Here is a 12,961-nt window from a genome sequence, read left to right as displayed (position 1 = left end):
AACCCCCCTTTGCTTCTCTTTAAGTCGTATACTCCGACCTTCCACTAGGAACACCAGAGGAATAAGCTGCCTGGTGTTATTATGGGATTGCAATGCTGTGCACTAAGCTACACTCACAGAAGGACAAGGCCGGGCATGACCCTTAGAGAGCCTAGCAGAAAAGGAATGTGTTTCAACACGGCTTGCCGCTTCATTCTCAGAAGCATTTCTTCCTCTTTAATGCCACTTACTTCGAATAGTTCGCATATGTTCCTTCTACCAAACTTCAAAAGGAGCAAGAGGACACCGTGCAACGTCCCCTCCACCCCTCGCCCCCCTCGATCGTCCTGACAGGCAGTCGCTGCTCACATTTCTTCTCTCTATATATTTGCAAACATCAAGTTTTATTTCCATCGTCCCCGGGGCACAAACGACCAGCATACTTTACACCCAATTCTGCACCTCTATGTTTTTCTTGGGGACACTAAAAAGGTCCTTTCCGCATCAGCACACACATGCTGCATGGTGTCCCACCCAGTGGACCCACCGTGACCAACTGCCCTCTCTGCTGAGCTAAGGATGGACGCCAGTCGCTCCCGGTCCTCCCATGAGCAAGCCCGTGCTTGCGCGTGAACCTGTACAGCCCGGCCTGTCCGCCCGGGGACGTCTCTCTAATGCACCCGCGGGGTCACGGGGCATGTCCACAATCCACGTGAACCGTCACCCTCTAAAGAGAGCTTTATAGTCGTTGGCGACGTCCGAGTCCCTGTCTCCGATACCGCCACCGAAGGCAGCTTAAATGACTCAGGTCGTCTACCTTTGGGGCCAATCTAAAAAAATAAAGAAAAAAAAACCCCCGCACAACAGGGGTGGCGTCGCGTGCCCTCCGCGACCCGCGCACGCGGCGGGGTCGTGTGGCCTTTGCCCGGGGACCGCCGCAGCTTGCCGCCCTACCGCGCCCCGCCCTGCGGCCCCTGCTCCGTGCAGACCCCGCCAGCCCCGGCGGGAGCGCGGCGGCGTGGGCCCCGCAAAGGCCCATCCGAGATCCGGGCCGCAGTGCCCTTGCGGGGACGCCGCGCCCTGGATTGTCACTGCCTAGCAACCGCCAGCCAATCGCGGCCGCGTTCGGCCATTTTACGGCGGAGGCCCCGCCCTCGGCGGCGGCGCGCGGGGGCGGGGCGAAGGTGTGCGGCACGCGCGAGCCAATCCGCTGGCCGCCTCCCACCCCCGAGCCCTCCCATAGGCCCAAGAGCCGGCGGCCGTAAGGCGGGGCCGAGCTGTCGTGACGCGGGCCGGCGGCCGGGTGGAGTGTCCGCTCTGTCCGCTGCGCCGGGTGTCGTTGGACTCCGAGCGGCGGCGAGGGCGGCGGGGGTTGCCTGCGGTGCGGCACGACCATGGCGGGCGCGCTGGTGCGGAAGGCGGCGGACTATGTCCGGAGCAAGGACTTCCGGGACTACCTCATGAGGTGACGAGCTCTGCGGGGCTGGGACCGCCGAGGGCTGCTGGGGCCGGGGCCGGGGCCGCCCGGGGCGCGGGGCAGCGGGGCTGGAATCCGAGCGCGGGCCCCGGACCCCGCGGGGCGGTGTCCTGGCTGAGTGGGGTGGGAGCTCCGCCTCGCCGCCCCTGTCCGCCAGGTGTGCCTCCGGGTGTGCCCGCAGGTGTGCGCCTAGTGTGCGCCCAGGTGTGCGCCTAGTGTGCCCGCAGGTGTGCGCCTAGTGTGCGCCCAGGCGTGCGCCTAGTGTGCCCGCGGGTGTGCCCCCGGGTGTGTCCCCGGGTGTGCCCCCGGGTGTGCCTCCGGGTGTGCCCGCAGGTGTGCCTCCGGGTGTGCCCGCAGGTGTGCGCCCAGGTGTGCCCGCAGGTGTGCGCCCAGGTGTGCCCGCAGGTGTGCGCCTAGTGTGCCCGCAGGTGTGCGCCTAGTGTGCGCCCAGGCGTGCGCCTAGTGTGCCCGCAGGTGTGCGCCCAGGTGTGCCCGCAGGTGTGCGCCCAGGTGTGCCCGCAGGTGTGCGCCCAGGTGCTCGGGCGAGACGCGGGGGAGGCGCTGCGCGGGCGGAGGTGCCGGGCTCGTCCGCCTTCCGTCGTTGTCTCATTCTGCGAACGAACGGCGACGGCTTCTTGTGCGGCACGGAGGCGTTACCACGACGGCGGGGGGACAGTCACCCGGGATGTCGCCGTCAAACGATATTAAGTCGCTGACTGCTGTGCTGGAGGCGATGGCGGCGTGTTGGTGACCCCGGGGCCGGGCCCCGCTGTCCAGCCGTGTCGCCCGGGTCATGTCCCGCCGCTCTCGCGCCTCTGTCGCTGTTGAGTCACAGTGACAAGAGAAGGACGTTTTTGGTGTCCCCAGAACTTCCTTGTTCTCGGATCCGTGTTTGTAAAGAGCCGGTTTTCTCCAGCGTCTTATCCTTAGAGTCCGAGGGGACGGCGCTTCCTCTCCCGCCTCTGCCCCTCCTGGAGTTGGGTCGAGGAGGGAGAGAGCAGGAGCGGATAAGGGCCTGTATGTACTTCAGTGGCTGGTCCCGAGCGAGGCGATCAGATAGGCATTTCTTTGCACGGACGTGTTTGGATAGGCATGCAAAGACTGTTTTCTTCAGCTGAACCCAGACCATGGAGTGTCAGTGCAGGTCGGTCCATTACTTAACACAGGGGTCCCCAAACTATGGCCCACGGGCCACATGCGGCCCCCTGAGGCCATTTATCCGGCCCCCGCCGCACTTCCGGAAGGGGCACCTCTTTCATTGGTGGTCAGTGAGAGGAGCATAGTTCCCATTGAAATACTGGTCAGTTTGTTGATTTAAATTTACTTGTTCTTTATTTTAAATATTGTATTTGTTCCCGTTTTGTTTTTTTACTTTAAAATAAGATATGTGCAGTGTGCATAGGGATTTGTCCATAGTTTTTTTTTATAGTCCGGCCCTCCAATGGTCTGAGGGACAGTGAACTGGCCCCCTGTGTAAAAAGTTTGGGGACCCCTGATTTAGCATGTGCTTACATCTGGAGATAGTGGGGGTGTTTGCCATGAATAGTCTCCAGTTCCTTAGGTACTTTATTCTGTTCATTTTAACCAAGAAGTTTCCGTGGGTGCGCTTTAAGGACTTACACTCATTAACCGGGACACCAGGAAACTGTTACCAAATTAAGGTTGTTCGAGTTGGAACAGACCTTGGAAATTGCACGGTTTCGACATTTCACTTGCCACGTGAGAAGGCTGCTGTCGGCACCACACAGAAAACCCGAGACCCCTCTGAACACCAGGCTCGTGAGGCCAGGACAGGCACCCCGAGTTAGAACGGGAGGGAGAGAGGCATGCACGAGAGCGGCTCTGGACAGTGGGAGGGTGTTAGGCCCCTTCTGTGCAGCGCCCTGTCCTGCCTGTGGCCTCTCTCTCTGCCCTGCTGCTCCCACACCCTGCCCTGCTGCTCCCTCCCTGCCGTGTGACTGACCTTCAGAGACAAAGTGGCCGGCGTCCTCGGAGCAGAACTGGCCAGAGACGTCTCTTTTCCCAGCACCCAGTTTAGTTTGGGCCACCCAAGTCAAGTTGAAAATCACGCATTCTCGTTGTTAAACGTGAGCTGGATTACCAGATTAAAGTTGGTGAGAATATGTGAGATTCAGGTGAACGTCTTCAGCCTACAGCCCTTCACCTACAATACCTCCAGACCTTGCCCCACTGATGTCGAGGTGGGTAGGCTGCCAGCCTGCCGGTGATGGGTCCTTCTAGTACTATGTAAGCAAGCTGCAAGTAAATTACCCGACTTACTCACAGGCTTGCAGAGGAAGCTGACAGTTACGGGCAGTAATTTTAGTAAGGTATGAACCTGAGATTGGCAGTGCCCAGGAGACTTATGAAAATAAAAATTAGCTCAGAAGAAATCCTGAACCAACCAATCACCATTCCAAATTAAGGAGAGAAAAAAAGATAGAACTTACTGTATGTTAGTTCTCCTGCTTTCCCACCCCCATCAGTCATTCTCAAGGGGAAGAGAGCTTGCTCCTCCCTGAGAGTTCAAGGTCATGGGTGAACCCAAGAAAGCCTTTACCTATGTGTAACCCAGTAGCCACGGCCACTATCACAGCCACCTGACCCATGCAGGTTTGCATTGGATTCGGACAGATGGTAATGAAACAATGGAGCCAAGAACTGGTGGGCCATTAGCTTTAATCCTAGCTTGAACCCGGTGTGCTAGAAATACACACAGTGGGAAAACACTTCCCTTTCCATTCCGGGCTCCCAAAGACACTGACTTATCCGAGTTTCCTAGAATCAAAGGTTTCTAGCTTCCAGCCTTATTCACCTCTGTTCCCCATATCCTTCTCTCTGCACAAACTCTGCACAAACTGACTTCTCCTCCAGCATTCCGCCATCTTAGCTGCTTCTCTTCTCCTCCACATGGCCTTTCTCTGTCTCTTCTCTAATGCTAATGTCAGGAACTGAGAGAGCAAGCTCCTGGTCTGCCCCTCTTTATAGTGTAGAAATCAAAACCTTTAATCCAATATACAAACAGGAAGTCTCTGATACAAAGTCACTTAGGGTGGGAAAGGCTTAGTCTTAAAACTAAGCCTTAGGCTATAACCACCCTGCCTGCTTACAGCCTGTCCCCCACACCCAATGCAAACTATAAGCGAGCAAACATATAGATCATATTTACAGACTTACTCGACCAACACTATGTGTTTTGGGTTTTTGTTTTCTAACCTTCACAGAAATAAAAACAGCACACCAGATAGAAAATCAATGCTTTTTGACAGTTTTACACGCTGTCCCCAAGTTGTAGTTTGTATATTGCTTATGGATTTATCTTTCTTTGGAATGGATACTCATGCATACCAAGGAGCTTTTTTATTTTCCTTCTAGTTTGGCTGCAGAAATACGATTTTTAGGTTTATTTTTTGACTAAGTAGTTTGTTCATGTTTGGATGTCTCTGACACAGAGGGGCTGTTGAGTTGTAGACTTGTAGTTACCAATCGCTGTTAATATAAACATTATGATCATGTTCATGTAGGACTTTTGGATTGAGCAGCATATGAAGGCAACAAATTTTCTTTTTCACATCTCTTGATATTTATATGAAGGCCACCGGTTATAAAATAGGGTAAAATGTGAACTTTTGTACAATTCGAGGAGAAAGTCTTGAATTGAAAACTAAATTATTTTCAAGGTGACATTTTAGATTTTAAGTACTACATCTTTTAAAATATTTTTGTAGGGAGGCCCCGGCCAGGTAGCTCAGTTGGTAAGAATATCGTCTGGCCATGCCAAGGTTGCGGGTTCAATCCCCAGTCATGGCACATACAAGACTCAAACAATGAATGAATACTTAAATAAATGAAAAAAAATATCAGTGTTTCTCCAGCTCTCTCTCAAACCAATACATTTTTTTAAATAAAAAATAAAATATTTTTGTAAGAAAAAAAATGTGCTGTTGCTAAAATACAGTTCAATGAAAGGCCTGTGTTCAGAATCGGAACCAAGATGTTTCAGGGTCAGGGACTGCAGGTGGCTGTTCCTCCGACCGGTAAGGTCGTCCACCCTCTGCCTTTGCTTTGGTCAAGCGCTCTGCTCAGCTTGGACTTGCTGTGAAACGCAGTGTTGGCAATAATTGGTTAGGCCTTTGCTTTTGATGTTTCACCATGGAACCTCTTTGAAGTCTGTGTAGCCTCCAGCAAGTGACTTCCCGCTGCAGACCCGCACCTCCCTTCTCCGCTCGGAACCCCTGGGAGCGCCTGTGGGTGTTGTTCCCGCTGCAGACCCGCACCTCCCTTCTCCGCTGGGAACCCCTAGGAGCGCCTGTGGGTGTGGTTCCCGCTGCAGACCCGCACCTCCCTTCTCCGCTCAGCACCCCTGGGAGCGCCTGTGGGTGTGGTTCCCGCTGCAGACCCGCACCTCCCTTCTCCGCTCAGCACCCCTGGGAGCGCCCTGTGGGTGTGGTTCCCGCTGCAGACCCGCACCTCCCTTCTCCGCTCGGAACCCCTAGGAGCGCCTGTGGGTGTGGTTCCCGCTGCAGACCCGCACCTCCCTTCTCCGCTCAGAACCCCTGGGAGCGCCTGTGGGTGTGGTTCCCGCTGCAGACCCGCACCTCCCTTCTCCGCTCAGCACCCCTGGGAGCGCCGTGTGGGTGTGGTTCCCGCTGCAGACCCGCACCTCCCTTCTCCGCTCAGAACCCCTAGGAGCGCCGTGTGGGTGTGGTTCCCGCTGCAGACCCGCACCTCCCTTCTCCGCACCTCCCTTCTCCGCTCAGAACCCCTAGGAGCGCCCTGTGGGTGTGGGTGCGTTTACAAAACACTGCGCCACTGCACTTCAGCATCGCTTTTAGGAGCTAAAGTTTAAGATCTTGCCTTAACAGAATAATTGCTCTGTATCCTGGCAAGAAGAACTGCCGTTTCAGAAGTAAAAATAATTCACTATTAGGTGAATTTTTAAATGGTATGAAGTTTCATGTTCAGAAAACCAGTTTAACATTGAAAGGTTTTACTATTCAGTTATTCAACAAATATATATGTTTTTTGAACGCCTTGTAAAAACGGCAGGCACCCTTGAGTTTCCATGTTTCAGTAGTACACAGAATACAACATTACATGCCTATTTCTAGGGGCTTCCTTGTGGTGATAACCCACTAGTAAATGAAAATGGAAGTTTATTCTTAATAGAATTCTGTGGCAGTTATGTGTCTCTCCAACTTGTGATTTTCAAAGAAATGGTCCCCTACACCTGTGCTGTGTGGTTTGAGAGCCACAGGCCACAGATGGCAGCTGGGCACTGGAAACGTGGCCGTCGGGACGCGCAGTGCTGGCTGTGTCCGTGAGTGTGGGCACACCCCGGGCCTCAGAGGCCTGGCACGAAGTGCAGCCTGAGACGCCTCCTCAGTAAGTTCTCCTCGATGATGTCTCAAGTCAACATGCTTTTGATACGTTGGAATAAATGCACTTAATACAATCAACTTCCCTTTTCCTTTCAGAAATCTATCTGTGACCTACATTATATTTCTGTTGGTGCCCTGTAAGGGTTAAGCTTGTTTTTAATAAAATTAAGGTTTAATTTCATTAGGTTATAGTCATTATTAGAAACATTGCTAGACCTTCTCAAGCACATGTGTGCGGCTGACGTTCTAGTTAGCTGCTGAGACTGGAGCACGTGTCAGCTGGAGTAACGAGGGAGCAGCGGAGCCTGTGGAAGCCTCTGATCTTTCCTCTCTCCTTTTTTCTTCCATGTCCCCTGTCTGGACCTCGGCGATTTCTCACAAAACAGCACGGTAAGAAAACTTTCTACGTCATTGCAGGCCCTGCAGGCTTCTGCACTAACGAAGTTCTGGGCAGCAGGCCCGGCTTCCTTTGCTTGAAGTAGCCTGACTGGCCCCCGCGACCCGTGAGTTACGTGCTCCGCGTGCCCCAGTGTCCTGCGGCCGTCCTGGTCCGTCCTGGAGCCAGCGTCCCTGCAGGCTGACCACTGCTGGACGGGGGCAGGGCGGTTCCAAACCAGTGGGCAGATGGCGGTGCTGCCCCTCTGTGTGAATGTCTTTTTATCCATGGTGAGGAAGTATAATGGGATACAGGCATTATAATGGAATAAAATATTTTCCCATTTAATCCAAGGTATGTTCATTTTTCTCCTTTCAGACACTAATCATGAAATTCCAAACAGTGACTGGTGAGTTGAGTGCAGGGCAAACGTGGTCCCGAAAAGGGCGGAGAGAGCGGGGCCCTGAACCAGAGAGCAAGGACGAGGGGTGTCGTACGCTAGTGTTGAAGTTATTTTACCCCGGAGCGTTCTAAGAACAGTGTCTCAGGACAGGTCACTGCTCACGGTCACAGGGCACAGCTGGCCTCACCTGGTCCAGCCCGCGGTGCAGGGTCTCAGGGCCCGTCCCGGCCGTCTCTGCCTTGTGGGGCCTTGTTCACCCAGCCGGTCCCGTCACACCCACACTGTGATACTGTCGGCTGACAGAGACCCCAGGGCACCCCCAGTTCTCACGTGGTGTGTGGTCCCTGCTACTTGGCCCCCATACTGCGAGAGGACACCTTGTGCTCCTCCCAGGGTGACCACAGGCTCTGACAGCGCAGCGTCTGTGCACACAAGGTGGACCCCAAGACCGCCATGCAGGGCAGAGGGGGACAGGTGACAGGGGAAGCTGAAACTAGACCCAGGTGGAGAGGGATTGGTCAGAAGAGGAGGAGAGGAAGCTCACTCTGGAATAATAAGAGTGCAGATGGAGTAGATGGAGTGACCCCAGGAGAGACAGGAGCAGATGGAGTAGAGGGAGTGACCCCCAGGAGAGACAGGAGCAGATGGAGTAGATGGAGTGACCCCCAGGAGAGACGGGAGCAGATGGAGTAGAGGGAGTGACCCCCAGGAGAGACGGGAGCAGATGGAGTAGATGGAGTGACCCCCAGGAGAGACAGGAGCAGATGGAGTAGATGGAGTGACCCCCAGGAGAGACGGGTGCAGATGGAGTAGATGGAGTGACCCCCAGGAGAGACGGGAGCAGATGGAGTAGAGGGAGTGACCCCCAGGAGAGACGGGAGCAGATGGAGTAGATGGAGTGACCCCCAGGAGAGACGGGAGCAGATGGAGTAGATGGAGTGACCCCCAGGAGAGACGGGTGCAGATGGAGTAGATGGAGTGACCCCCAGGAGAGACGGGAGCAGATGGAGTAGAGGGAGTGACCCCCAGGAGAGACGGGAGCAGATGGAGTAGATGGAGTGACCCCCAGGAGAGACGGGAGCAGATGGAGTAGATGGAGTGACCCCCAGGAGAGACGGGAGCAGATGGAGTAGAGGGAGTGACCCCCAGGAGAGACGGGAGCAGATGGAGTAGATGGAGTGACCCCCAGGAGAGACGGGTGCAGATGGAGTAGATGGAGTGACCCCCAGGAGAGACGGGAGCAGATGGAGTAGAGGGAGTGACCCCCAGGAGAGACAGGAGCAGATGGAGTAGAGGGAGTGACCCCCAGGAGAGACGGGAGCAGATGGAGTAGAGGGAGTGACCCCCAGGAGAGACGGGTGCAGATGGAGTAGATGGAGTGACCCCCAGGAGAGACGGGTGCAGATGGAGTAGATGGAGTGACCCCCAGGAGAGACGGGTGCAGATGGAGTAGATGGAGTGACCCCCAGGAGAGACGGGAGCAGATGGAGTAGAGGGAGTGACCCCAGGAGAGACATGAGCAGATGGAGTAGATGGATTGACCCCCAGGAGAGACGGGAGGAAGGAAGGCGGGGGGGGTGCTCTTCCCCAGGGTGACCTGGTGCGTAGGACGGGGTGCTGCCCTCATCCAGGTGTTCAAGGGCCAGCGGGGTGCCCTATGTGATCACATCTGCACTAAAGACAAGGGGACCGATGAGCCACCCAGAACCCGTGAGGTTCCGTGCCACCGGCCTGCCTCAGACCCCACCCCGTGCGGCCCTGCTGGCCGGTCGGCGGTCTGACCACTTCATAGCCGTCCGGCCCGGCTGCCTGCTTACAGAGAGGCATGCTAAGTAAGCACTTCAGGATCTCCTCATCTCCTGCCAAGTGTAGCTCTCACTTGTTTATCTTGTGGTTGCTGCGGTTTCCACTTCTTTCGGAATTTCTGGCTTTTAATTACTAGTCAGTATTAAAAATGTAAGATTTAAAAATGCATCCTGCAGTCTGAATTCATCTCGGTGCTGACAGACAGAAGTTGTTGAATGTTCTGACGCCTAAAAAGGGTGTTGAACTCACCATGTGTGGTTTCTTTTGTAATTTAAAGTATTTGCAGATTGTACATTAATAAAAAAATTTTTAATTTATTGCAAAAAGACACAGGACTTATGTCAGACTCAGAAATTAAATTTATCAATAGTTGGATGTCGCTGCTATTAAACGTGGACAACTTAATTTTGGTATTCTGGGACAGCTGTATAGTTGTAAAATGAAAAACTGTCATCTGTTTTAAGAATATAAGTTGTTTATATTACTTTAAAAGTGCTTTACAATCTTACTTTCTTAATAGCTGAGTTCTGAGTGTAGCCCTCCAGGTTCTCTGATCTTAAAATCACTCAGATGAGCCGGAAGCTGTTTTTCCCTTTTTAAAGCTCCTTCCTTCAAGAAAGGTATCCAGTTTACAGCTGGCATTTTAAGAGATGTTGCCAAATAGCTTAATGAAACTTTTAAAAAAAGTTTTGCTAGATTTAAACATTAATTACGGAGAGCAGTGGTCACAAGTGTTAAGTATGGCAAGAGCGAACCTTGTGGGAAGTGCTTCTCGGTTTAAAGGTCTCTAAATGGGACAGTCAGGTGACTTAGTTGTAATCTGGAAGGTGGTCGGGACCTTGGAGAACTGCCAGGTCCCTGCTCGCTGTGGGCTCCCCTCGCTCTGGGCTCCCCTCGCTCTGGGCTCCCCTCGCTCTGGGCTCCCCTCGGAAGAACTGCTGACTCACAGGCAGACGCTGGAACGGCTCCCCGGGCGCCGGCAGGCTGTCAACAGGGAGATCCGTTTCCCAGGGTTCGCATGGTGTGAAGTAAGAGAAACCGCAGCTGTTCACGGCTCCGCCTTAACCTCTCTCTTCCTTCTGTTTCTGTAGCACTTCTGGGGCCCAGTCGCCAACTGGGGTCTCCCCATTGCTGCCATCAACGACATGAAGAAGTCTCCAGAGATTATCAGTGGGCGGATGACGTTTGGTAAATATGCAGCTTTGAACACCTGGGAGGACTTGATCTGTATAATTGTAACAGCTCCCGACAGGACGGCCACTGTTAGAAAGTGACAGCAGGACACGTGAAGTGTCCCTTCTGCATAGTCAGGGACAGACAGGTGACTGGAACACTAATCTAGGAAGAGCTAAGATTCCATCGGCCCGTCAGGCTGTCTGCACAGTTGAAGAAGGTGTCCCCTTGGACCATATTTGGAAAATGTGTCCTCAGCTTGACTTAAAACCCGATATTTGACCGTAAAACCAGTGAGGGAGTTGTGTAGAAATTCCTCCGGGGGGTGGAGTGTAAGGGACTCTGGGGACAGGGAGTGGCTGGAGTCCTGTCCGCCCACCCCCTCCGCCACCTCCGTTCCTGAACTGTTGGGGGATTGGTCACAGCACCCCTCGGCGGAGGCAGCCTCTGGTGGGCGTCCATCCACGGGCGCGTGTCAGGGGTCACCACCGCCGGTGGGAGGCGTTAGCGGAAGGGGTTCCTTTCTGATTAAGGGGGAGCTGTTGCTCGGGGCTCCTCCCGCACCCCGTCTTCTGGACCGTGAGTCACTGCTCTCCCCCTCTGCTCTGCCCCCCGCAGCCCTCTGCTGTTCCTCCCTGACCCTCATGCGGTTCCCTCTGCTCTGCCCCCCCCCCCGCAGCCCTCTGCTGTTCCTCCCTGACCTTCATGCGGTTCCCTCTGCTCTGCCCCCCGCAGCCCTCTGCTGTTCCTCTCTGACCTTCTTGCGGTTCCCTCTGCTCTGCCCCCCCGCAGCCCTCTGCTGTTCCTCCCTGACCTCATGCGGTTCCCTCTGCTCTGCCCCCCGCAGCCCTCTGCTGTTCCTCTCTGACCTTCATGCGGTTCCCTCCGCTCTGCTCCCCGCAGCCCTCTGCTGTTCCTCCCTGACCTCATGCGGTTCCCTCCGCTCTGCTCCCCACAGCCCTCTGCTGTTCCTCCCTGACCTCATGCGGTTCCCCTCTGCTGTTCCTCCCTGACCTCATGCGGTTCCCTCTGCTCTGCTCCCCGCAGCCCTCTGCTGTTCCTCCCTGACCTTCATGCGGTTCCCTCTGCTCTGCCCCCTGCAGCCCTCTGCTGTTCCTCTCTGACCTTCATGCGGTTCCCTCTGCTCTGCCCCCCGCAGCCCTCTGCTGTTCCTCCCTGACCCTCATGCGGTTCCCTCTGCTCTGCCCCCCGCAGCCCTCTGCTGTTCCTCCCTGACCTCATGCGGTTCCCTCCGCTCTGCTCCCCGCAGCCCTCTGCTGTTCCTCCCTGACCCTCATGCGGTTCCCTCCGCTCTGCTCCCCGCAGCCCTCTGCTGTTCCTCTCTGACCTTCATGCGGTTCCCTCTGCTCTGCCCCCCGCAGCCCTCTGCTGTTCCTCCCTGACCCTCATGCGGTTCCCTCCGCTCTGCTCCCCGCAGCCCTCTGCTGTTCCTCTCTGACCTTCATGCGGTTCCCTCTGCTCTGCCCCCCGCAGCCCTCTGCTGTTCCTCCCTGACCTTCATGCGGTTCCCTCTGCTCTGCCCCCCGCAGCCCTCTGCTGTTCCTCCCTGACCTTCATGCGGTTCCCTCTGCTCTGCCCCCCGCAGCCCTCTGCTGTTCCTCCCTGACCTCATGCGGTTCCCTCCGCTCTGCTCCCCGCAGCCCTCTGCTGTTCCTCCCTGACCTCATGCGGTTCCCTCTGCTCTGCCCCCCGCAGCCCTCTGCTGTTCCTCCCTGACCTCATGCGGTTCCCTCCGCTCTGCTCCCCGCAGCCCTCTGCTGTTCCTCCCTGACCTCATGCGGTTCCCTCTGCTCTGCCCCCCGCAGCCCTCTGCTGTTCCTCCCTGACCTCATGCGGTTCCCTCTGCTCTGCCCCCCGCAGCCCTCTGCTGTTCCTCTCTGACCTTCATGCGGTTCCCTCTGCTCTGCCCCCCGCAGCCCTCTGCTGTTCCTCCCTGACCTCATGCGGTTCCCTCCGCTCTGCTCCCCCGCAGCCCTCTGCTGTTCCTCCCTGACCTCATGCGGTTCCCTCTGCTCTGCCCCCCGCAGCCCTCTGCTGTTCCTCTCTGACCTTCATGCGGTTCCCTCTGCTCTGCCCCCCGCAGCCCTCTGCTGTTCCTCCCTGACCTCATGCGGTTCCCTCTGCTCTGCCCCCCGCAGCCCTCTGCTGTTCCTCCCTGACCTCATGCGGTTCCCTCTGCTCTGCCCCCCGCAGCCCTCTGCTGTTCCTCCCTGACCTCATGCGGTTCCCTCTGCTCTGCCCCCCGCAGCCCTCTGCTGTTCCTCTCTGACCTTCATGCGGTTCCCTCCGCTCTGCCCCCCGCAGCCCTCTGCTGTTCCTCCCTGACCTCATGCGGTTCCCTCCGC

The 12,961-nt window shown here is 55.8% G+C and overlaps 1 protein-coding gene across 1 annotated transcript in view; it reads left to right on the top strand.

The window, feature by feature from the left end:
• The first annotated feature begins 1,255 nt into the window (after positions 1 to 1,255).
• MPC1 (mitochondrial pyruvate carrier 1) overlaps positions 1,256 to 12,961 on the top strand; it is a 13,038-nt gene continuing 1,332 nt past the window's right edge. Inside the window, exons 1-3 of the mRNA XM_066372814.1 lie at positions 1,256 to 1,444; positions 7,224 to 7,227; positions 10,514 to 10,610. Of these exons, the coding sequence (XP_066228911.1) occupies positions 1,374 to 1,444; positions 7,224 to 7,227; positions 10,514 to 10,610 (172 nt within the window). The 5' untranslated portion in view covers positions 1,256 to 1,373. The remainder of the gene's footprint in view (positions 1,445 to 7,223; positions 7,228 to 10,513; positions 10,611 to 12,961) is intronic.

Source organism: Saccopteryx leptura, chromosome 3, assembly GCF_036850995.1.
Source record: "Saccopteryx leptura isolate mSacLep1 chromosome 3, mSacLep1_pri_phased_curated, whole genome shotgun sequence".
NCBI classification, from domain to species: Eukaryota; Metazoa; Chordata; class Mammalia; order Chiroptera; family Emballonuridae; genus Saccopteryx; species Saccopteryx leptura.
Note: the sequence above shows the minus strand (reverse complement) of the source record. Positions and strands in the feature narration are given on the sequence as shown.